Source organism: Mustelus asterias, chromosome 10 (assembly GCF_964213995.1).
Source record: "Mustelus asterias chromosome 10, sMusAst1.hap1.1, whole genome shotgun sequence".
In the NCBI taxonomy this organism is placed as follows: Eukaryota; Metazoa; Chordata; class Chondrichthyes; order Carcharhiniformes; family Triakidae; genus Mustelus; species Mustelus asterias.
In genome coordinates this window covers 124,310,043-124,335,356 of record NC_135810.1, presented here as the reverse complement: position 1 = coordinate 124,335,356, position 25,314 = coordinate 124,310,043, and the positions used below count along the sequence as shown (strand labels likewise).

Here is a 25,314-nt window from a genome sequence, read left to right as displayed (position 1 = left end):
ATTTCCCGGAGCAAACAAAGAATAATTTTGTTGTCCGGTGTTTTTTTGGGGGGAAAGTCGGGGCTCTGAGGCCTGGCTGGACGCTAAGCCTGGTTACCAGGGTAACGGCTAGGCCCCGCCCCTCACCGCGGGATTACCTCTAACCTTCGGGGCCACGCCCCCTCCTCCCTGTGACCCCTGACCTCGTGTTCGCGCCACCGCTGCCACCATGGAGGAGCTGGAGCTGCTGGTGGAGAACATCGAGGAGCTGGTGGCGGATGAGAACCGGATTGTGAGCGGGGATCCACCCGGGGAGGGAATGGGGATCCACCCGGGGGAGAGGGAGTGGAATGGGGATCCACCCGGGGGAGAGGGAGTGGAATGGGGATCCACCCGGGGGAGAGGGGGGTGGAATGGGGATCCACCCGGGGGAGAGGGGGGTGGAATGGGGATCCACCCGGGGGAGAGGGGGTGGAATGGGGATCCACCCGGGGGAGAGGGGGGTGGAATGGGGATCCACCCGGGGGAGAGGGGGGTGGAATGGGGATCCACCCGGGGGAGAGGGGGGTGGAATGGGGATCCACCCGGGGGAGAGGGGGGTGGAATGGGGATCCACCCGGGGGAGAGGGGGGTGGAATGGGGATCCACCCGGGGGAGAGGGGGGTGGAATGGGGATCCACCCGGGGGAGAGGGGGGTGGAATGGGGATCCACCCGGGGGAGAGGGGGGTGGAATGGGGATCCACCCGGGGGAGAGGGGGTGGAATGGGGATCCACCCGGGGGAGAGGGGGGTGGAATGGGGATCCACCCGGGGGAGAGGGGGTGGAATGGGGATCCACCCGGGGGAGAGGGGGTGGAATGGGGATTGACCTGGGGAGAGGGGGTGGAATGGGGATCCACCCGGGGGAGAGGGGGTGGAATGGGGATTGACCAGGGGAGAGGGGGTGGAATGGGGATTGACCAGGGGAGAGGGGACCACCCGGGGGTGGAATGGGGATTGACCAGGGGAGAGGGGACCACCCGGGGGGTGGAATGGGGAATATTGTAAAGGACATAAACCTGGCGGATGGAGGGATGAATCTTCCTCCTTCCACTTTGCCTCATTGTTACCATCCACCTCCACAAGTGGCCAGTTCTTGTGATGTAGTGGGTTTTTTTTGTCTGTTTTAGTGTTGAATCTGTGATTATATCTAACTCATTTTCTCCAGGTCACCTACAAGATGCTGAGCCAGTTCCTGGGCATCCATGTCAACCAGGCGAAACAGTGAGTTTGGTGACTTCACACCTACCATCAATCAGTATGGGCTCAAGGATTACTTACTGGGGGTTTTGGGGAAGGGAATACCTGGGAGAGTGCATCTGACATGAAGCACAGTTTGTAGGACAGGGGGAAATGAGGGCTGTGTATTGTACTGTTGTGTATGGGCATCAACAGTAAATTGCATTTATATAGTGTCCTTAATGATGTTGGTCTTAGTAGCCTGGGGTGGGAGCAAATGGAAAATAGATCAGCCTTGGGTACTTGCCCTGGATTTGCAGGCAATAGGAAGGGTCTGTATGTTGCATACATTAGCCAGGGGTGGTGTCAGATTTTGGGTGATGCCTGTCATGGTCAAATAGTCTTGTGCTAGTGGGTGGAGAATATTCACTTGAAAGGAAAGAAAGACATTGCATTCAAATAGTGTCTTTCACAGCTTTGACAAAGGATCATCTGAACTCAAAACGTCAGCTCTTTTCGCTCCTTACAGATGCTGCCAGACCTGCTGAGATTTTCCAGCATTTTCTCTTTTGGTATCTTTCACAACACCGGATGGTTGTGAAAAGGGATTTATAATCAATGATGTACTTATGAAGTCCAGTCAATCATTAAGAATTATGGCAACTAATTTGCACAACAAGGTACCAAACCATCTGTAAGGTTGGTTGGTTGGTTAACAGGAAATAAGAGGGTGGTCATAAATGGGTCTTTTTCTGGTTGACAGGATGTGACAAGTGGTGTGCCACAGGGATCAGTGCTGGGGTCTCAATTTTTTTACAATTTATATAAATTACTTGGATGAACGGACAGAACTTATGGTTGCTAAATTTGCCAATGATACAGAGAAAGGTAGGAAAATGAGTTGTGAAGAGGGCACGAGGCCACAAAAAGATGGAGCTAAGTGAGTGGACAAAGATCTGACCAATGGATTATAATGTGGGAAAACGTGAAATTGTCCATTTTGGCAGGAAGCATAAAAAAGAAGCATGCTTTCTAAATGGCGAGAGATTGCCGAGCTCAGGTGCAGAGGGAATTGGGTGTCCTAGTGCATGAATCACAAAAGGCTAATATGCAAGTGTAACAAGTAATTAGGAAAGCTCAAAGAGTGTTATCATTTATTGCAAGGGGAATTGAAAATAAAAGGACGTTACAGCTGTATAGGGCGCTGGTGAAACCACACCACATCTAGAGCACTGTGTACAGTATTGGTCTCCTTATTTCAGGAAGGATGTAAATGCATTGGCAGCAGTTCAGAGAAAGTTTACTGGACTAATGCCTGGAATTAGATTGTTTTATGAGGCAAGATTGGACAGGCTAAGCTCATATCCGCTGGAGTTTAGTAGAGTAAGAGGTGACTTGATTGAAACTTGTACTGAAAAGTCTTGACAGAGTGGATGTGGAGAAGATGCTTTCTCTTGTGATAGAATCTATAATTAGGGCTCACTGTATCCCAATGCATCTGACAATAATAAATCAATGTAAAGTATTGTTTCCTGCGCGCTATACAGACCAAACCTACCATTCATAGTGGTATTAAAAATAAGGCGTGTTTGCTCATTTAAGCCAGATGAGAATTTTTTTCTCTGAGGGTTGTGAGTCTCTGGAACGCTCCCTCAAAAGGCGGTGGAAGCAATCTTTGAATATTGTTAAGGCAGAGCTGGCTAGATTCTTGATCAACATGAGGGTGAAGGGTTATTGGGAGTAGGTGGAGGTTACCATCAGATCAGCCATGATCTTATTGAATGGTAGAGCAAGTTGAAAGGGCTGAGTGTCCCAATCCTGCTCCTAACCCGTATGTACGGGGCTCTGTGTCAAATTTTGTTTGATAAAACTGAAATGATATGAACTTCCTTGGAATGTTTTGCTGTGTTAAGCATCAACTTTAGATGCATGTTGTTGAGTCTTATGGGTGGGGGTAGTGGGGTCTGGATTTTTCTTTTGAGTTTGATGCCAGTTCAGTCAGTGCAATAAGCTGGCTGCCCCACAGCTTTCTGGCTGTTACCAGTTCTCTGAGATTTCTATCCGCCCCCTCAAGCCAGGAACTGCTCCAGAAATTGTGCAGGTTCTCCATCTCCAAGTTGAGAGGTTTGTTTTGTTTAAAGGTTGGGTTTGTCACAAGGGGTTTGTACCTCGGTAACTGTATTGTTCTCTCTTTTGTATGTTTGCAAGGATGCTTTATTACTACGTAGAACGAAAGCGGAAGGAAAATTCAGGAGCCCAGCTCCATGTGACCTATCTCGTGTCTGGGAAAGCAGTTGAAAATGGAACTTCGGTACGTCCACTGATCTGTTCAGGGTCCAGAATCATCAGTGTGGGAGAGAATCCAAAACTAGCAACCCTCTGAGAGAAGAAATTCCTTCTCATCTCCATTTTAAATGGGGGGTGTCCTTATTTTGAAACTGTGTCCCCGAGTTCTAGATTCCTCATAAGGGCACATCCGCTCAGCATCCAACCTGTGAAGCCCCCTCAGAATCTTATGTTTCAATAAGATCACCTCTCATTGTTCCAATTCCAGTGAGTATAGACCTAACCTGCTGCACATTTTCTATAGGTTATAGGGAGAAAGCAGGATTAGGCTATTGAGTTGGACGATTAGCCATGATCATAATGAATGGCGGAGCAGGTTTGAAGGGTCGAATGGCCTCCTCCTGCTCCTATCTTCTATGTTTCATAACACAACAGCCCCAGAATCAGCCCCTAATATTTAAACAATTATTCAATTCCTGTTGCAATAATTGGAATGTCATAACATTCAAGGCTATCGGTTAAGTGTTGGTAAATGGGGTTAGGTGGGAGATCAGGTTTCTCGGTGCAGACTCGATGGGCCAAAGGGCCTCTTCTATACTAGGATTCTTGAATGAATTAATTAATTGATAGATTTTACATCAACAATATATTTAATCCACTTCTCTTTCTTTAAAATATGCACCCATGCAGGCTCACCTTTCCCTGATATGGTGCTCTGTTGCACAGAGCAGGAAGGGTCAGGTTCCAAGCTTGCTCTGCACTGAATTAGCTGAACTCAGCCAGGACAGATTTGAATGCTATAGTTGGGTTCAGTACCACTGGGTTTGGGGAGAGACCTGGTTCCTAATCACTCTCCATCGACACCCACTGGGAAAATAGGCATACATAGTTGACAAAGTTTGAAACTGGCATCACATCATCGAAAAGGCTTTCTTAAGCAGGGTTGGTGGTCTGGGGCAAGGTGCCAACAGGTGGCTGTGGCATTCTCCTCAGTTAGAGAACAGTCGGGGTGTGAATGTGCTGTCTTGCCGGCCTCTAGTTAACTGCAGTGTTCTTCTTTTCCAGTGTCACAAGGTAGCAGTGGTGAGGGAGGATCAGCTGGAAGGTAAGAGCAGGCATCTGCAGTTGACACAAATTATCCATGTCTGTACACTGTCAAACCTTTGGTTAGTTGTATGTTGTGGTGGGCGACGATTGCCTTTTTGTAACTCCTGGCACTGCCTATTGAGTTTGGATGCTTGGATGGAGGACGTTATATGAAAAGACCAGAGAAACTAGATTGTTCGCTTTATAGCAGAGAAAGTTAAAGGAAGATTTCACCCTCAGCTCTGTGCTCGCGAGCCTACATTGGCTCCCAGTGAAGCAGCCCTCCATTTTTAGAACTCACGTCTTTGTTTTCAAAGTTCTCCCTTTTTCTGTAATCTTCTCCAGCCCTGCAACCCCCTGTATCTCTGCACTCCTCTAATTCTGGCCTCTTGCATATCCCCGAATTGAATCACTCCAGCATTGGTAGCTATGTCTTCAGCTGGCAAGGTCATTATCTCCGGAATTCCTTGTTCTCTACCTCTGTCTTCATTTAAGACGTGCCTTAAGACCTCTACCTCTTTGACCAAGCTTTTGGTCATTTGTCTTAATACTTCCTTATGTGGCTGTGTGTTAATATTCTTTTGAGGTCAATGACTTGGATATTGGAATACAAATTTGCCAATGGTACAAATCTGGAGGTGTGGCAGGGACAGTGAGGACGGTATCAATTGACTGCTGTAGCACATAAGTGCTAGAATGGATAGCAAGTGGCAGATGGAATTTAATACTAAGAAGTGTGAGGGGTACACTTTTGGATAAAGGAATGGGGAGAGGCAATATAGATGGCACAATTCCAGAGAGTTTGATTTGATTTATTGTCACATGTATCAGCAGGGTGTAGAGGTACCTGGTGGTTGTGATGTGCATAAGCTTCAAAGGTAACAGGATATATTGAAGGAGTGGTTAGCAAAGTATATAGGATCTTGCGATTTATAAATTGCCTCGGGTACCCAGCAGTGCCAACAGAAAATCACCGCTTCACAGACTGCATTAAGGTGTTAACAATCCTTTCCACCTCGGATGTCTGGCTTCTTGCTGGCCGACTTCTCCAGGTTAGCATTTATGTCAAGAGGGCTAGAATACAAGAGCAGGGATGTACTCCTGTATAAGGCTCTGGTCAGACCCCATTTGGAGTTTTGTGAGCAGTTTTGGGCCCCATATCTAAGGAAGGATGTGCTGGCCTTGGAAGGTTCACAAGAATGATCTCTGGAATGAAGAGCTTGTCGTATGAGAAACTGTTGAGGACTCTGGATCTGTATTTCTTGGAGTTTAGAAGGATGAGGGGGGATCTTATTGAAACTTACAGGATACTGCGAGGCCTGGATAGAGTGGACTTGGAGAGGATGTTCCCATTAGTAGGAAAAACTAGAACCAGAGGCCACAACCTTAGATGAAAGGGACGATCCTTTAAAACAGAGATGAGGAGGAATTTCTTCAGCCAGAGAGTGGTGAATCTGGTGAACTCTTTGCCGCAGAAGGCTGTGGAAGCCAGGTCATTGAGTGTCTTTAAGACAGAGATAGATAGGTTCTTGATCAATAAGGGGATCAGAGGTTATGGGAAAAAGGCAGGAGAATGGGGATGAGAAAAATATCAGCCATGATTGAATGGCGGAGCAGACTCAAAGAACAATACAGCACAGGAACAGGCCCTTCGGCCCTCCAAGCCCGCGCCGCTCCCTGGTCCAAACTAGGCCATTCTTTTGTATCCCTCCATTCCCACTCCATTCATGTGGCTATCTAGATAAGTCTTAAATGTTCCCAGTGTGTCCGCCTCCATCACCGTGCCCGGCAGCGCATTCCAGGCCCCCACCACCCTCTGCGTAAAATACGTCCTTCTGATATCCGTGTTAAACCTCCCCCCCCCCTCACCTTGAACCTATGACCCCTCGTGAACGTCACCACCGACCTGGGAAAATGCTTCCCACCATTCACCCTATCTATGCCTTTCATAATTTTATACACCTCTACTAGGTCACCCCTCATCCTCCGTCTTTCCAGTGAGAACAACCCCAGTTTACCCAATCTCTCCTCATAACTAAGCCCTTCCATACCAGGCAACATCCTGGTAAACCTCCGCTGCACCTTCTCTAAAGCCTCCACGTCCTTCTGGTAGTGTGGCGACCAGAACTGGGCGCAGTATTCCAAATGCAGCCGAACCAACGTTCTATACAACTGCAACATCAGACCCCAACTTTTATACTCTGTGCCCTGTCCTATAAAGGCAAGCATGCCATATGCCTTCTTCACTACCTTCTCCACCTGAGACGTCACCTTCAAGGATCTGTGGACTTGCACACCCAGGTCCCTCTGCGTATCTACACCCTTTATGGTTCTGCCATTTATCGTATAGCTCCCCCCTACATTAGTTCTACCAAAATGCATCACTTCACATTTATCTGGATTGAACTCCATCTGCCATTTCTTTGCCCAAATTTCCAGCCTATCTATATCCTTCTGTAGCCTCTGACAATGTTCCTCACTATCTGCAAGTCCAGCCATTTTCGTGTTGTCCGCAAACTTACTGATCACCCCAGTTACACCTTCTTCCAGATCGTTTATATAAATCACAAACAGCAGAGTAAGACTTGATGGGCCAAGTGGCCTAATTCTGCTCCTATGTCTTATGGTCTTATGACACCTTACAGCTCTGGCTTTAACTGGAAGCCTCTCTCTACCCCTCTCTTTAACTTCAGTGTACATTACTTTGTTCAGAATCTGGTTCTTTGTCCCTTTGATTTCAGTCTTCTTGGGACTCTGTTTTTCATTCCTAGTTTCTGGATCTTCCTTTTCTTTAGCTTCTGGGACTAACTTTCTGCCCCTCACTTTATTGTCCTGTCTGTACTGGCAGTTTCTGGGGAAAGCTTCCTGCTTCTCACTTACCTGGTTGCAACTGAACTCAGATGCTTCTGCTTTTAGTGTGAGCCTCTGGTTGTTAAGCAACAGCTTAGTCTTTTTTAACCCCTGTAATTGCTTTTCCGTCGTAAATCCTTAATTACAAAGCAGGCAAAGTTTAAAATGAAACTAAAAGCCATAGACTTGCTGATACCTATATTTAACATGAAGCTAAACTAAACTTTTAACTCTTTCTTTACACACTAATACAGAAACACTGATTAAACTTGCACTTTATTCCTAATACTCACAAATATAAATTATTTAAGCACCACCAACCTCGCCCTCTGTCCCCAAGCCTTGACCCCCTGGCCTGAGGTTCATCAAGCAGGTTACAGGCTGAGATGTGGAATGTTTGGAATGATGAGCTCACATGGGACTGTGGCTTCAGAGGAAAGAGAGATATCAATATAAATAAATCCTTACAAACCAGTTGTTCGTGTTGTTACATTCTCTGATTGTTCATGTATTCACAGCACTGAAACTGAAGATGCTAGTGACGGCGAGTGTCCATGTTTACAGCATTCAGAAAGCAATGCTGAAGGATAGCAGCCCCCTCTTCAACACTGATTATGAAGCAGTCAAGGAAAACCTGCAGAACAGTAACAAGTAAGTAACATGACTGCTTAACAAGTAACAAGACTCGCATTCCAACCATCATCTTGTAATTGAGTCTGTGTCTATATATGCCCTGTTTGTGAACCCAACTCTCCACTCACCTGATGAAGGAGCAGCGTTCCAAAAGCTCGTGCTACCAAATAAACCTGTTGGACTTTAACCTGGTATTGTGAGACTTCTTATTGTGACTGGTTACAGTAAAGGCTTTCACAACTCCCAACAGTAGAATAGCTGCTGGAGCAAGTTATCAGAGCACAAGTGTCAGTTATAATAGAGAAACAGGCCACTTGGCCCAACTTGGTCCATGATGGTGTTTATGCTCCAGACCAGCCTCCTCCCACCCTTCTTCATCTCACCCTATCAGTGTATTCCTCCATTTCTTTCTCCCTCCTGTGTTTATCCAGCTTCCCCTTAAGCACATCTCTACTTTCTTGCCTCAGCCACGCATTGTTTCACATTCTCACCACTCTGGATAAAGAGTTTCTTTTTAATTATTTGTTTTTAAAATTATAATATAAAAATTATTATTTCGATTTACTCCTCTCTGTGGCTAGGCCATTGTTTATTGCCCATCCCTAAATGCCCCTGAGAATGGGGTGGTGAGCTACCTTCTTGAACCACTGCAAACCGTTGTGCTATATGAAACCTGTGTTGTTAGGGAGGGAGTTCCAGGATTTTAACCAAGTGACAGTGAAGGAATGGCGATATGGTTTCAAGTCGGATATGTGGGTTGGGGAGGAGCTTGCAGGTGATGGTGTTCTTATGCATCTACTGCCCTTATCTTTCCAGGTGGAAGAGTTCTCAGGTTTGGGAGGTGCTGTCGAAGGAAGCTTGTTGAGTTGCTGCAGTGCACAGAGTAGATGGTACACACTGCTGTTACCTTATAGATTGTGCACTGCTGCTGCTGCACATTGGGAGAGGGAGTGAATATTATAGGTGGTGGATGGGGTGCAAATCAAACAGGCTGATTTGTCCTGGATGGTGCCAAACTATTTGAATTGGAACTTCATTTGAGCAGGCACGTGGAGAGTATCCCATCACACTCCTAACTTGTGCCTTGTAGATGGTAGACAGGATAGACAGGGAATCAAGAAGTGAATTGCTGTCTGTAGAAGTCCCAACCTCTGTCCTGCTCTGGTGGTCACAGTATTTATATGGCTGGGTCCAGTTCAGTTTCTGGTCAATGGTAACCCCCAGGATGTTGATAGTGGGGGATTCGGTGATGGTAATACTATTGAATATCAAGAGGTGATGGTTGGATTCTCCCGTATTGGAGGTAATCCGTTTTAGTGGTGTTTTTTGTGGGATGAATATTAGCCACATCACCAGTGAGAACTTGCTGCTCCTGAATGTAGTGCCAGAGTGTCATTTACATCCACTCCAAGAGGACAAATGGGGTCTCGGTTTAATGTTTCATTCGTGAGTTGGCACTTGGCGCATCGCCCCCTCGGCTCCATGTGCTGTACTGTGAGGAAAAGTATTTTTACCTAGAGGGCGATTGGAGTCTGGAACAAACTTCCTGAGAAAGTGGCAGAGACAGGTTCGATCGAGGTATTCAAAAGGGAATTGGATTGCTATCCGAAAATAAAAATGTGCAAGGTTACGGGATAAGGCAGGGGAGTCGGACCAGGTAGAATGCCCTTTCAGAAAGCCAGTGCAGACTCGATGGGCCAAATGGCCTCCGTCCTCCCTGTAATAATTCTGTATTAGGAGCCTTGTGTTCGAGTCTCTGGAGTAGGGCTCAAACCCATGATCTCTGACCCACCAAGTGATGGCTGACATCTTAGACTTGTTAGAGATGTGTTGACTCTCTGAATCCCTGGATTAGATCGTGCCTTGTTACTCTTTTTCTCATCACTTTTCCAAGATTACTGAGAAGCTTTCTCTTTCCGATTGCAGATACAGCGCAATTCGATGTGCAGATGCTGTTCCCCGGTCAGCGGAGGAGTTGGCGCGGCTGCAGAAGTCAGTGCAGCAGCCCTTTCGGAGTTCAAGTGAGGCAACAAGCACCAGCAAGCCCGTCGTGAACGGCAATGTGCCCGCTGCCCCCAAACATGTGCCACCCCAGCCCAAGGGAATCATGGGGATGTTCTCCAACAAACCCTCTGCCAAGTCGCAGGATAAAGAGGTGAAAGGGGAGCCAGTCCTGGCAAAAGACGGGGAGAGTGCTGTAAGTGTCTGACAAGACGGTGAGCTCAACCTCTGATCAAATTTGGCCAAGGCTTTAAGTGCTCCCCAATTCGTCCTTGGAGTTGGATGTAGAAATGCTGATTCAAAGGGCTTGTGGCAGATGGGGAGGAGGTGAGGACATAAATAGGTTCGCTGAAAGAATGGCCATCAGATGTGATGTGAAACAATTGCAGGCTGATGTGAGAGGAGTTGAGTCGTCTTGTTGAAGTTGTACAAGACATTGGTAAGGCCACACTTGGAATACTGTGTACAGTTCTGGTCACCCTATTATAGAAAGGATATTATTAAATTAGGAAGAGCGCAGAAAAGATTCACTAGGATGTTACCGGGACTAGATGGTTTGAGTTATAAGGAGAGGCTGGATAGACTGGGACTTTTTTCTCTGGAGCGTAGAAGGCTGATCTTATAGAAGTCTATAAAATAATGAGGGGCATAGATCAGCGAGATAGTCAATATCTTTTCCCAAAGGTAGGGGACTCTAAATCTAGAGGGCATAGGATTAAGGTGAGAGGGGAGAGATACAAAAGGGTTCAGAGAGGCAAATGTTTCTCACAGAGGGTGGTGAGTGTCTGGAACGAGCTGCCAGAGGTAGTAGTAGAGGCGGGTACAATTTTGTCTTTTAAAAAGCGTTTAGACAGTTACATGGATAAAATCGGTATAGAAGGATATGGGCCAAATGCGGGCAATTGGGATTAGACATAGAACAGTGCAGCACAGAACAGGCCCTTCGGCCCACGATGTGCCGAGCTTTATCTGAAACAAAGATCAAGCTACTAAGGAATTAAGGGCTATGGGGAGAGAGCGGGTAAATTGAGTTGAAATCAACCATGATTGAATGGTGGAGTGGACTCGATGGGCCGAATGGCCTTACTTCCGCTCCTATGTCTTATGGTCTTATCCCACTCCCTATCATCCTGGTGTGCTCCATGTGCCTATCCAATAACCGCTTAAATGTTCCTAAAGTGTTTGACTCCACTATCACTGCAGGCAGTCCATTCCACACCCCAACCACTCTCTGCGTAAAGAACCTACCTCTGATATCCTTCCTATATCTCCCACCACGAACCCTATAGTTATGCCCCCTTGTAATAGCTCCATCCACCCGAGGAAATAGTCTTTGAACGTTCACTCTATCTATCCCCATCATCATTTTATAAACCTCTATTAAGTCTCCCCTCAGCCTCCTCCGCTCCAGAGAGAACAGCCCTAGCTCCCTCAACCTTTCCTCATAAGACCTACCCTCCAAACCAGGCAGCATCCTGGTAAATCTCCTCTGCACTCTTTCCAGCTTAATGGTTTTTCAAAAAGAAAAGGGCGGCATGGACAGGTTGGGCCAAAGGGCCTGTTTCCATGCTGTAAATCTCTATGATTCTATGAGTATCTGACATATGTTTTGCATTCACTAGCGAGGGTAAAAACAGGTCTCGGTTTAACACCTCTGATGTTTCCGCTCTCCCTCGATGCGGCACTTGATTGGAGCCCTGATTTTGATTCCATTCTCTGAAGTGGGGCATAAGATTTGAGGGGATAGTGAGGATAGGGTGAGAATGTTTATTTTGCTGCTCTGGGTTCACATTCTCCTCCTCCTATTCCCCTACCCTGAGATCGCTTTGGGTATCTGATGTTGTCTGAAGTGAAGAACTTCCTGACATCAGTCCTGAAAGAGAACAGAATGTTTTTTTTTCAAGAGGTGTTTCACAACGATGCAGTGAATTTCCACCCTCTTCCCTTCCAGGCTCCTTCAGGCAGTAAAACAACCAGCAAAGGAAACAGCTTCAGCAACTTCTTCCTGAAAGCCAGTGCGAGTAAGTAAAATCCATCAGTGGCTGTACCTGTGCTCTTACGCTGCAATATCCCCCCCGAAACCTGCCTGACTCGCCTTTTAAATGTTTAAAATCTATCTTACTGAGTCATAGAGGTTTACAGCATGGAAACTGGCCCTTCGGCCCAACTTGTCCATGCCGCCCTATTTTTTTAAAACCCCTAAACTAATCCCAGTTGCCCGCATTTACTTAGAGATTCACTAGGATGCTACCGTGACTTGATGGTTTGAGTTATAAGGAGAGGCTGGATAGACTGGGATTCTTTTCCCTGCAGCGTCAAGCTTTTGAGCGCTATGTCTCCACATGTGGCTTGATGTCAAATTTTGTTCTGATAATCGCCCTTGTGAAGCACTTTGTGACTGCGTTTTATAATATAACGGCATGTTTTTATTGTGGTTAATTCTATCACTGTCCCTGTGTGATCCAGAGATCATTTCTTTACTCGTTCTGTCCGATGGACCTAACGGATGGACTGCATTGGTCCAAGAAGGTGGCTCACCATCTCGAGGGAAATTAGGAGTTGGCAATAAACTCTGCCATATCAGCAATGCCCACATCCTGTGAGAGAATAAAACAAATCTCCACATCATTCCTTGGCCCCATTCAGGCAAACTGCTGGATTTGCAAATTTGGAATTCTCTTTTCCTTTAGATAATTTTTTGATCGTGTATGTAAAGCTTTGCATGAATGCAGCAGCTTATCATGGCTCTTACACAGCTCAGCGCTGTGTGTTGAAGCAGAGCGGTTGTTATGTAAGGAAATATAAGCCCAGTAGTGCCGGTTGTCAGCACCCACAACTAACTGTTTCAAAACCCTCAGAGAAAGGTTCGCCTCCCTCCAGTCGAGCGACCAAGGAAGAGGACCCTCCGACCAAATCCGTGGCAGAGCCCCCTGAGCGGGGAGGCTGCAATGTCAAAGCTGCTTCGGAGAAAGAGGGAGATGAAGAGAGGGTTCCTGCAAACGTGGTTGCGGGGCAGAAGCCACAGGCTGAGGCGCTGAAGGAGAAACCCCAAGCAAAGAAAGAAGCAGTCGGCAAAAAGCAGCAAAAAGATGGACCGAGGTCAGTGCAGAGTGTGGGCAAAGGTGTCTTATGTGGGGGGGGTGGGGGAAGGGCAGGCAGGTGGGTTGCCTGACTGGGTGTTAGCTGTGGCTCATTAAGTTATCACCCTTCCCTCCTGCGTCAGAAGTTCAAGTCCGACTCCAGAGACCTGAGCACGAGATATCCTGATGCTGTGTAAGAAGCTATCTAAACGCTGACTTTCTTTTGGTCTCTTAACTAACTGCTGCCTTTCTGGTTTCAGGAGAATAATATTGAGAATGCTAACATACAATTATAGCAAGCAGTTAGGAAGGCCTTTTATTGTTGGCTTTTATTGCGAGGGGATTGGAATACAGGAATAAAGAAGTCTTGCTACAATTAGAGCCATAGAGGTTTACAGCACAGAAACAGGCCCTTCGGCCCAACTTGTCCATGCTGCCCTTTTTTTTAAACACCTAAGCTCGTCCCAGTTGCCCGCATTTGGCCCATATCCCTCTATACCCACCTCACCCATGTAACTGACTGCTTTTTAAAAGACAAAATTATACCTACCACTACCTCTGGCAGCTTGTTCCAGACACTCACCACCCTCTGTGTGAAAAAATTGCCCCTCTGGACACTTTTGTATCTCTCACCTTAAACCTATGCCTTCTATTTTTAGACTCCCCTACCTTTGGGAAAAGATATTGATTATCTAGCTGATCTATGCCCCTCATTATTTTATAGACCTCTATAAGATCACCCCTCAGCCTTCTACACTCCAGAGAAAAAAGTCCTAGTCTATCCAGCCTCTCCTTATAACCCAAACCATCAAGTCCCAGTAGCATCCTAGTAAATCTTTTCTGCCCTCTTTCTAGTTTAATAATATCCTTTCTATAATAGAGTGACCAGAACTGTACACGGTATTCCAAGTGTGGCCTTACCAATGTCTTGTACAACTTCAACAAGACGTCCCACCTCCTGTACTCAATGTTCTGACTGATGAAACCAAGCATGCCGAATGCCTTCTTCACCACTCTGTCCACGTACAGGGTCTTGGTGAGACCACATCTGGAATCCTGTATGCAGTTTCAGTCTCCACATTTAAGGAAGGATAACAAGAACAGAGGAAGCTGGAGAAGCTCAGCAGGTCTGCCTCAATGCAACCCACCCTCTCCCCCTCTCACACCAGACTGTTTGTTCTTAAAGTTTCTACTTTTTGTTGCAGTTTCTTCTGCTCCAGCATTCTCCCTCCTTTCTGTTCTGACGAAGGGTCCATGACTCGGAAACGTTAACTCTGTTTCTCTCCTGACAGAAGCTGGCAGAACTGATGAGTTTCTCCAGCGTCCTCTGCTCTTGACTCAGATTCCAGCATCTGCAGTATTTTGCTTATCTAAGAAATGATAGACTTGCAACGGAGCTGGTGCAGCAAAGGTTCATTAAATTGGTCCCTGGGATGGGGAGATGAGTAAATTGAGTTCATGTTCTCTCGAGTTTAGAAGAATGAAAGGTGACCTCAGTGAAACATAGCTTGATAATGTAGACACAGAAGTTGTTTCAAGTGGGTTGGGAAGCTAAAACACGGGCACCAATCTCAGGATAAGGGGTTGATCATTTAGGATCGAAATGAGCATAAATTTCTTACTTTGGTGAATCTTTGGAATTCTCTCCCCCAGAGGGTTGTGGATGCTCCATCATTGAACATATTTAATGCTGGGATAGACAGTCATTTGGCTTCCCAGGAAATTAAGGGAGCGGGCCAGGATCAGCCGTGATTGTCAGTGGAGCAGGCTCAAGGAGCCAGACAGACTACTCCTGCTCTCGTGTGTTCTTGTGATAACAACTTGCATTTATATAGCACCTTTAATGTGACTGGGCTCACAGCAGATTAGCTGCACACTTTTTGTTTTTATCCATGAGAGACTATCAGACAGCGCTGACTAAAGTTTATCTTCCTTTTCTCCACTTTCCCCCTGGACAGCAGCAAGAAAACTAAGCGTAACACAGCGCTGTCCAGTGAAGCAGAGGAGCCCTGTAACAAGCGACGCCGGAGGATCAGACAGCCTCAGTCAGACAGCAGCGATGATGAGTGTGAGATATATGCTTGTCATTTAGTTTTAATCCTTTCTGTGCCAGAGGATAAGTTTAAAAAGAACACATGAATGAATTTTCACTCCGTTTTGATTTTTGAGCTGGGTACAAATCCAGAAAGTGTAGTTACTGCCGTGGCATCTGCTTGGATAATTACTCACCAGCCCATGCAACAGGGAACCTAACCCACTGGACAAACTGCAATTTTACATGTAGTACTTCAGTTATTGTTATTTTTAAAGCTCTGCTCGACCGAACAACTCTGAACTCACTCACACCAGCCTTGGTAATTGCTGGTCTACCTTGGGGATCTTGGTTAGAAATCATAGAAACCCTACAGTGCGGAAGGAGGCCATTCGGCCCATCGAGTCTGCACCGACCACAATCCCACCCAAGCCCTACCCCCACATATTTACTTGCTAATCCCTCTAACCTACGCATCTCTAAGGGGCAATTTTTAACCTGGCCAATCAACCTAACCCGCACATCTTTGGACTGTGGGAGGAAACCGGAGCACCCGGAGGAAACCCACACAGACACGAGGAGAATGTGCAAACGCCACACAGACAGTGACCCGAGCCGGGAATCGAACCCGGGACCCTGGAGCTGTGAAGCAGCAGTGCTAACCACTGTGCTACCGTGCCGCCCTTCTTTCTCCTTTCATTTCTTGTCTTTGTGCATTCCCCTCCTATGCAGGACAGCCAGCGCCCCCCCAACCCCCTCCCCCCTCCCTACTGTGCCCCCATGTTCTGAGTCTCTCCAACTCGCTTCTGGTCACTGGTCATTTGCCTACTCTTGACTCTGGCACCCTGGATGGTCGCTTAAGTGTAAAGCAAGGCCCGCTGTGGACCCCTAGAAAGTCTCTACAGACTCCAGTTTGAGAACTCCTGATCTATGGAATGCACAGCAGTTCTGTGTGCTTGCTTCATTCACTCACCCACTCCCACGACCTTCGCTGGCAAGAAGGAAATTCTTAAGTATAACTTTGAGTTGTTTACTAGCCTATTTCACGACAACACCATCATCTCCCAAGCCGCAAACCATTCTGACTTGGTCGGCACAGTGGTTAGCACAGCGCCTGGGACCTGGCCAATTCCAGCTTTGGGTCACTGCCTGTATAGAGTCTGCACGTTCTTCCCATGTCTGCGTGGGTTTCCTCCGGGTGCTCCAGTTTCCTCCCACAGTCCAAAGATGTGCATGTTAGGTGGATTGGCCATGCTAAATTGCCCCTTGATGTCCCAGGATGCGTAGGTCAGGAGGATTAGCGGGGTAAATGTGTGGGGTTATACGGGGATAGGGCCTAGGTAAGACACTCTGTCGGAGAGTCAGTGCTGACTCGATGGGCCAAATGGCCTCCTTCTGCAAGGTAGGGATTCTATGGTATGTTGCTGGGTCAAACCCCTGGGCACTATTGTGAGAGCATCATTACCACAGGGTCTGCACTGATTGAAGAAGGTGGCCCATCATCCATCCACTCCAGTGAAACAGGAAATGGATAATCAATGTGCCAGCAGTACCCACATCCAGAGATTTGATTGATGAAGCTGACCAGTTATTGGCACCTAGGCATCTATTGCAGAAACCTGCAGGATATTTATAAACCAAAAAACTGTCACGATGCATAATGATTCCCCGTCTTTTCATAATCTAACTCTGGCTTGTCAATTCAGTGCCATAACCACCATATCCATTTTAAGACCAGTTCCTTAACATCAACAGAATTAAAGAGTTGGCACAAAGGGCCTTGTTGAATTTGAGACTACAGAGCTTTGATGAGGAGCAGAGGCAGAGTTGGAAGGAGAAGGTTTCAGTGAGAAATGTTAACGAGGGCAAGGGAGGTGATCTTGGCAACAGATATAGGATGCAGAATTAAAAGCGAAGCTGTGCATTAAGAGTGCCCAAGGTTTCATATCGCTCAGAGTGTGGTGTTGATGGCAGGTGCAGAGTATTGTCAGAGGAGGGTTGTGGGGGAGACGGGGAAGGTTTGGGTTGCTCTCCGGTCTAAACAATTCTGACCATGATTTACTCTCTGTTCCAGTAATCCCCGACTCTCCTGAAGCTTGTGATATAAAGACTCCATCACCACCCCGTGAAGAGCCAATCAAGGAAGAGGATACATCACCTCAGTGCCTTTCAGATGTCGAGGTTAAGCCACCATGTTGGGGAAGTGCAGATGAAGCTGAGGTAATGGGCAGTTCCTCCAGCACAAAGTCTTTACCAGTAAGGATTGTTCAACTGGTTTATGCAGAGGACATTTTGCAGCAAATAATACAAAGGATCATAGAATCCCTACAGTGCAGAAGGAGGCCATTCGGCCCATCGAGTCTGCACCGACCTCAATCCCACACGGGCCTATCCCCATAACCCCACATATTTACCCTGCTAATCCTCCTGACACTAAGGGTCAATTTAGCATGGTCAATCAACCTAACCTGCACATCTTTGGATTGTGGGAGGAAACCGGAGCACCCGGAGGAAACCCACGCAGATACAGGGAGAATGTGAAAACTCCAGACAGACTGTGATCCGGGTGGCATGGTGGTTAGCACTGCTGCCACACAGTGCTGTTGGCACTCACCTGATAAAGGGGCAGCGCTTCGAAAGCTACCAAATAAACCTGTTGGACTTTAACCTGGTGTTGTGAGAATACTAACTGTGCCTCACAGCGCCAGGGATCTGGGTTCGATTCTCTGCTTGGGTCACTGTGTGGAGTCTGCACGTTCTCCCCGTGTCTGCGGGGGTTTCCTCCCACAGTCCAAAGATGTGCAGGTTAGGTGGATTGGCCATGCTGAATTGTCCCTTAGTGTCAGGGGGACTAGCTAAGGTAAATGCATGGGGATAGGGCCTGGGTGGAATTGTGGTCGGTGCAGACTCGATGGGCTGAATGGCCTTGTGCACTGTAGGATTCTGATTTTATGAATGTTCTAGCAAGGAATTGGGCAATTTTCTAGATGTGAAAGGAACAAAATGAGCTACTGTAGTCAAATCAGTCTTTAAGCATGCATCTGGTCCTGTTGATCTGAGTGACTCATTCTGGCTTCGTGCCATTAAGTATCGTTCATTTTTGGCAAATGAAATCATAATGTACAACAACAAACTGCACTTTTCTAGCACCATAAACTCAGGAACCCATTTTGTAGCATTTCATAGGACGGTAATCAAGCAAAATGTGATACCAAGCCACATGGCAATGATTAAAGTTTCAAGGAGTGTCTTAACAGAGGAAACTACGGAGGGAATTTAGAGCTGCTTATTTTTATTCATTCGCTCAATATGGGTGTCGCTGGCTAGGCCTGGATTTGTTGCCCAATCCCTAATTACCTTTGAGAAGGTGGCGGTGAGCAACATTCCTCAATATAACGTGAGTTGTTTGCAATGCCATTATCAGAGGGCATTTTAGTCAACCACATTTCTGTGGATCTGGAGTTCTAGGTAGGTCAGACCGGGTAAAGAAGGCAGATTTCCTTCCCTAAAGGAAACAAGATGGGTTTTAAACAATCTGTTATCTTCGTGGTCGCCATTACTGAGACGAGCTTTATATTCCAGATTTTATTTAATTAACCAAGTTTAAATTGCTCAGCCTACGCAGTGTGGTTTGAACTCATGTCTCTGGATTATTAATTGAAGCATCTGGATTACTAGTCCGTTTGTTTGAGTTTGATGATCTATACCTAGGTAGCTGAAGGCATAGCCACTTGTAGCAATAAAAATCTTGGGTGGAGCGCAGTGATCTTGGAGGGTTGTCGGGCTGGAAGATGGCGGGGAGGAGGGTATGGTGAGGTCATGGAAGGATTTGAAAAACAGGATGAAAATTTTAACTGTGAGCATTGCTGTACAGGGAGCCAGAGGCCGTTTGACCAATCAAATCTGCAGTAGATCAATCCACTAAACTGCCATCGTGTCCTCTTCCCTTCATCTCTGTATCTCCCTCCCCTTCAGAGAGTTCGGCTATTCTTCACAATGAAAGATATGATGCTGTCCGCACTGATGTACCCATGGGAAAAGGTCATTGAACCCATGTGTGTTTGACTTGCCCTTTGATTCACACCCATTCGCCAACTATTCCTCCTGCCTCCTATTCCAACTTTGTGGGAAGGGCAAAAAAAGCACAGAGAAATTTATCTGATAAATTCCTAAAGGACAAGGAAATGTGTCCACTACGTTTAGACAGTTACGTGGGTAAGATGGGTATAGAGGGATATGGGCCAAATGCGGGCAATTAGGACGAGCTTAGGGGTTTAAAAAAAAAAGGGGTGGCATGGACAAGTTGGGCCAAAGGGCCTGTTTCCATGCTGTAAACTTCTATGACTCTGTGACTCATCCAGAATCATGAGAAAAGTAAATATCTAAACTTGTTTCCCCCCCCACCCTGCCAACCCTGCCCTGGCAACCACTTCCTCATGGAGTTTAGAAGGATGAGGGGGGATCTTATGGAGACTTATAAGATAATGCGGGGGCTGGATAGGGTGGAGGCGGAGAGATTCTTTCCACTTAGTAAGGAAGTTAAAACTAGAGGACACAGCCTCAAAATAAAGGGGGGTCGGTTTAAGACAGAGTTGAGGAGGAACTTCTTCTCCCAGAGGGTGGTGAATCTCTGGAATTCTCTGCCCACTGAGGTGGTGGAGGCTACCTCGCTGAATATGTTTAAAGCGCGGATGGATGGATTCCTGATCGGTAAGGGAATTAAGGGTTATGGGGATCAGGCGGGTAAGTGGTACTGATCCACGTCAGATCAGCCATGATCTTATTGAATGGCGGGGCAGGCTCGAGGGGCTAGATGGCCTACTCCTGCTCCTATTTCTTATGTTCTTATGTTCTCAGGCTAGATGGTGGCCTCCATTCTACCCAGCCCCATCATCATGACCTATACATCTCTCATAATCAATGCCCAAATTAAAATAATCAAGAGAGGAAGGTACAATTTTGTCTTTTAAAAAGCATTTAGACAGTTACATGAGTAAGATGGCTATAGAGGGATATGGGCCAAACACGGGCAATTGGGACTAGCTTAGGGGTTTTAAAAAAAAGGGCGGCATGGACAGGTTGGGCCGAAGGGCCTGTTTCCCTGCTGTAAATCTCTATGACTCTATCTGAGCCAGATTCCCTCCAAGTGAGAACAGACCCAAGGCCATTCTTAATCATTTCACTCCAAAGATGTGATCAGGTTGATTGGCCATGGTAAATTGCCCCTTAGTGTAAGAAGGATTAGCAGGGTAAATATGTGGGGTTATGGGGATAGGGCCTGGGTGGGATTGTGGTCGGTGCAGACTCAATGGGCCAAATAGAACATAGAACATAGAACATTACAGCGCAGAACAGGCCCTTCGGCCCACGATGTTGCACCGACCAGTTAAAAAAAAACTGTGACCCTCCAACCTAAACCAATTTCTTTTCGTCCATGAACCTATCTACGGATCTCTTAAACGCCCCCAAACTAGGCGCATTTACTACTGATGCTGGCAGGGCATTCCAATCCCTCACCACCCTCTGGGTAAAGAACCTACCCCTGACATCGGTTCTATAACTACCCCCCCTCAATTTAAAGCCATGCCCCCTCGTGCTGGATTTCTCCATCAGAGGAAAAAGGCTATCACTATCCACCCTATCTAAACCTCTAATCATCTTATATGTTTCAATAAGATCCCCTCTTAGCCGCCGCCTTTCCAGCGAAAACAATCCCAAATCCCTCAGCCTCTCCTCATAGGATCTCCCCTCCATACCAGGCAACATCCTGGTAAACCTCCTCTGCACCCTCTCCAAAGCCTCCACATCCTTCCTGTAATGTGGGGACCAGAACTGCACACAGTACTCCAAGTGCGGCCGCACCAGAGTTGTGTACAGTTGCAACATAACGCTACGACTCCTAAATTCAATCCCCCTACCAATAAACGCCAAGACACCATATGCCTTCTTAACAACCTTATCTACTTGATTCCCAACTTTCAGGGATCTATGCACACATACACCTAGATCCCTCTGCTCCTCCACACTATTCAAAGTCCTCCCGTTAGCCCTATACTCAACACATCTGTTATTCCTACCAAAGTGAATTACCTCACACTTCTCCGCATTAAACTCCATCCGCCACCTCTCGGCCCAACTTTGCAACCTGTCTAAGTCTTCCTGCAAACTACGACACCCTTCCTCACTGTCTACCACACCACCGACTTTGGTGTCATCAGCAAATTTGCTAATCCACCCAACTATACCCTCATCCAGATCATTAATAAATATTACAAACAGCAGTGGCCCCAAAACAGATCCCTGAGGTACACCACTTGTAACCGCACTCCATGATGAATATTTACTATCAACCACCACCCTCTGTTTCCTATCCGCTAGCCAATTCCTGATCCAATTTCCTAGATCACCCCCAATCCCATACATCTGCATTTTCTGCAGAAGCCTACCATGGCCTCCTCCTGCACTGCAGGGATTCTATGATTTAAAGCCCTCAGATTGGACTGCACCCCATGACTGCAGCCAGTTGGAAAGTTCAACTAATTTTAAAAAATATTACTCAACTCCTCGCTGCATCACTCCCCACCAAGTCAGGATATATAATTTTCTCTCAGTTCTTGTGTCCCTTATCTAGTTTGTGTTTGAGGGACCAGTAGAGCCAACAGAGACGGCAGTGGGTGGCGATTGACTCAAGTTGGATAAATTGCAGTAATGTCAACATGCTTCTTCCAAATGGTGGAGAGTTTAGTCATCTAGTGTGGAGGAATTTTTAAAAATTCTCTCATGGGATGTGAGCGTCACTGGCAAGACCAATATTTGTTGCCCATTCCTGACTTATTAGGCATTTCAGAGGGCATTTGTGAGTCAACCGTACTGTTGTGGGTCTGGAGTCACATGTAGGTCAGACCGGGTAAGGACAGCAGATTTCCTTCCCTAAAGGACATTAGTGAATCAGCTGGATTTTTATAACAATTGCTAGTTTCACGATCAGCATTACCAAGACTAACTTTCAATTCCAGAATATTGCTTTAAATTTCATCCATTACCATGGTGGGATTTGAACCCAGGCCCCTGGAGCATTTAGTCAGGGCCTTTGGATTACTGGTCCAGTAACATTACCACTACACTGCCATCCACTGGTTACTGCCACTGGAAACAGTTTCTTTGTGGGATGTGTTGAGGCTCCAGCTGTAACACAAGGTGAAATGTGCTAACTTGAAAAACAAAAGCAGGAAATACGGGTGGTCAGGCACCACCTGGAATGGGAGAGATGGTTCAATGTTATAGCCTCACCTCATCTTGTTCTATTCCCCCCCCCCCCCCCCCCCCCCCCCCGCCCCTCCCTCCACCACCCTCAGAAGACAGTGGGAGTGAAACGAAGGAAACGAAGGCGAGTTCTCAAATCCAAGACCTTTCTGGATGACGAGGGTTCTATGGGTAAGATTTACCAATTGCTGCATGCTTCTTCACCTTTATACCATTTTCTCAGTAACCGGGAATCCACACATTGGGACAGGGTGCTCCTGGGAGAGGGCATGGAGGTGGGACATCCTCCTCGGAAAGGGCTTGGGAAAAGGGGATGGTGGAGAGGTCCACATGATGGAGAGGATATGGACGTTGGTGTCCTCCCAGGTGAAGAGGATATGGAGGGTTAGGGCGTCCTCTTGGAGAAGGGGGGTGGTCATTCTCCTAATGGACAGTTTGGGGATTCAAAGTGAAGAGGGTCTGAGGCCTGGAACTCGCTGAGGGTTGAAGAAGATGCTGAGTCTTTGTTCAGCCTGTAACTGGCCTGAGAAAGGAGTGGAGTCAGAGGGTGGAACGTGGAGTTGTGGGAGTTGGCAGTGGGAGCACAGCAATGGCTTAGATCATCCTAATAAGTTTATCCATGGCTGGACCTTGGACACACACAGTGGATGGGTTGAGGGAGGGGATGAAGTTTAAAATATGTTCCCTAATGTGTGAGTAGGACCTTGTAACCATCTGGGTTGTCTCATTCTGTTCCCCTCCTGCCCACGTCTTACACTAGTGACAGAGAAGGTTTACCAGAGTGAGTCGTGCACTGACAGCGAGAACGAGTTAGCAGCCAAACAAGAGTCAAAAAATCTCTCTGGACCCAAACCGACCGGCATGAAGAGCACTGCAGGAGGCAAAGAGCAGCCAAAGGAGCAGAAGGAGAAGAAAGCAGCAGCCGCCAGCAGGGCAGGCAAGCAGGCATCCATCATGGGATTCTTCAAAAAGGCCACCTAGTTCCAGCATCCTACTCCTGTCATGTTGACTCGGTCTCTCACTCCGTGTCGAATGTGCGTCATCGATCATTGTGATCAGACATTGAGATTTGATCAGGAGTCCAAAAAAACTAACACTCAAAAGTACTTAAAATATAAATTGATGATGAATGATCTAAAGGAAACTTGGTGCTGATGTTTGGGAAAGGTCACCTTGGACCGAGAGCTGCAGTTCATATACCTTGAGTGTTGCTCGAATCGGAGTGAAGTTACCTCTAGGATTGTTTCACATTGCACATTAAAACTTTATGTATCGTTAGGTGACTTTATTCTCCCTTATGTGTCCAGGAATAATCAGTCTCCAAACTTTATTCTGAACCCTTCTTGACCTCTCACGGGGGTAACCTGTACTAACTAGACTCTCTCTCCAATTCGCTGAAGTGATTGTCCATAAATAGTGTTTCAAATGCGACCCTGGGTACGCACGATAGTTACAGGATCGTGACGCTGAACTTCAACCATCTCGCTGGCTGAGGCTGTTAAAACTGACAAGGTTAATGTTTGTTTTCTTCTCTCCTGGTTTTTAATTAGAATCAAAGTGTTGGTTTTGTTTCTTTTAAAAAGTAACTCCAGTTTGTAAAATGTTTCAATAAGGTCGAAGTCTCATCATTCAGAAGTATAAGCTTCTTTACTCTGCATGCTGCCTGAGGCTCTGTGCTGTTACAATATGTGTTACTGGTGTACTCTGCTGTCTTGCATGCTTTTGTGTCATAGTGGAACATCCTCATTAGCCCTGGAAAATCCGAGGAGCAGGTCATGGGTCAAAGTACCGCACCTGCTTTTAACAATTATTTCAGGAACATTCCTACCACCAGATTTGACACTGGGTACAGCTGTGGTCACTCAGTGACCCATGGCTATCTTCACCCTCTATGTGAGCAGAGGTAGTGATTGTCTACAGATTATATAAGGCATCTCAGTGTTGTGCAATTTGCACACGTCACTGGACAGTGAGTGCGAGTCTAGGCACGGTTGATGTGATTTCATTCCCCTTCATTAGGCACTACGCCCACCCCACTCACTGCCCCAAATAATAAGCTAACCACCACTATTCCCACCCCTACCCCACCATGCTGAGATTGTACAACTCCCATGTCTGAACCAGATGGTTGCGTTGATGTACTGAGCTATAAGGAATATTTTAAAATGCATTTTGACTGTATTCAGGCAACTGCTGACGTCTTTTATTCATGAGAGGTTAGGTTTGAGTCCTCACCTTGGCGTAGTGAACTGTCCAAATGAAAGGAGTTCATCCTGACTCGACTAGGTCTGTGCTGGACTGGGAAACAGTGGACTGAAATTGATCATCAACTCACCTGAAGTCTCAGTAACCAAGAAGTGACAATGGGAATTGTGGAAACTGGACGTGGCCCAGACAAGGAGAGTGCAATGAGCAATTCTCGGGGATATTTCCCGTTTATTTTTCATGTTCCTCCAGGACTAGGTGTAGACGGTGTGATATTAAATTTGTGCAAATAACCAGTCTTACGTACAACCTTGCACAGTTCTGGGACACCTGTCCCTCTCCAGACCGCCAAAAGACAGAAATATCCAGTGCCGGATGTTTGATATTTTTACAAAAGCTCTGCCTAATGTCCCCAGTATCTCTGAGGAGTGTGAGGAGACCGTTTCTGTGGAGGATTTGTCAGTCAAAGAGTTCAGAAATCCTTAGGGGACTCTAAGTGCAATGGGTAAACAACTAAGAATTCATTTCATTTATATTTCAGGCCTTGTAAACAGAACTGGGCTAGTTAAGGGGTCGGGGGTGGGTGTTGTTGGTGGGTTGGGTTTGGGAGGAAGTTCTAGATTTGAGTAACCCAATGAACCATTTTCTGTTTAAAGTTTATATGTGAATAAAAGTTTTTTT

General features: G+C 46.6%; 2 protein-coding genes across 4 annotated transcripts in view; both read left to right on the top strand.

Annotated features, from left to right (window-relative positions):
* The window catches only part of LOC144499965 (interleukin-1 receptor type 2-like), a 1,647,203-nt gene that overhangs the window by 1,390,755 nt on the left and 231,134 nt on the right, over positions 1–25,314 (top strand). The window lies entirely within an intron of this gene.
* On the top strand, positions 183–25,314 carry pold3 (polymerase (DNA-directed), delta 3, accessory subunit). 3 transcript variants are annotated; one of them, XM_078222621.1, is made up of 12 exons: positions 183–271; positions 1,187–1,242; positions 3,406–3,508; positions 4,549–4,588; positions 7,938–8,070; positions 9,979–10,249; positions 12,005–12,074; positions 12,912–13,152; positions 15,095–15,201; positions 17,240–17,385; positions 22,521–22,599; positions 23,189–25,314. In XM_078222621.1, the coding sequence occupies exons 1-12, from the start codon at positions 209–211 to the stop codon at positions 23,407–23,409; spliced, it is 1,530 nt and encodes a 509-aa protein (XP_078078747.1). In that variant the 5' UTR covers positions 183–208; the 3' UTR covers positions 23,410–25,314. The 3 variants fall into 3 exon arrangements, with proteins under 3 accessions (XP_078078747.1, XP_078078748.1, XP_078078746.1); XM_078222622.1 differs by having other exon boundaries at positions 15,092–15,201; positions 22,524–22,599; XM_078222620.1 differs by having other exon boundaries at positions 15,092–15,201.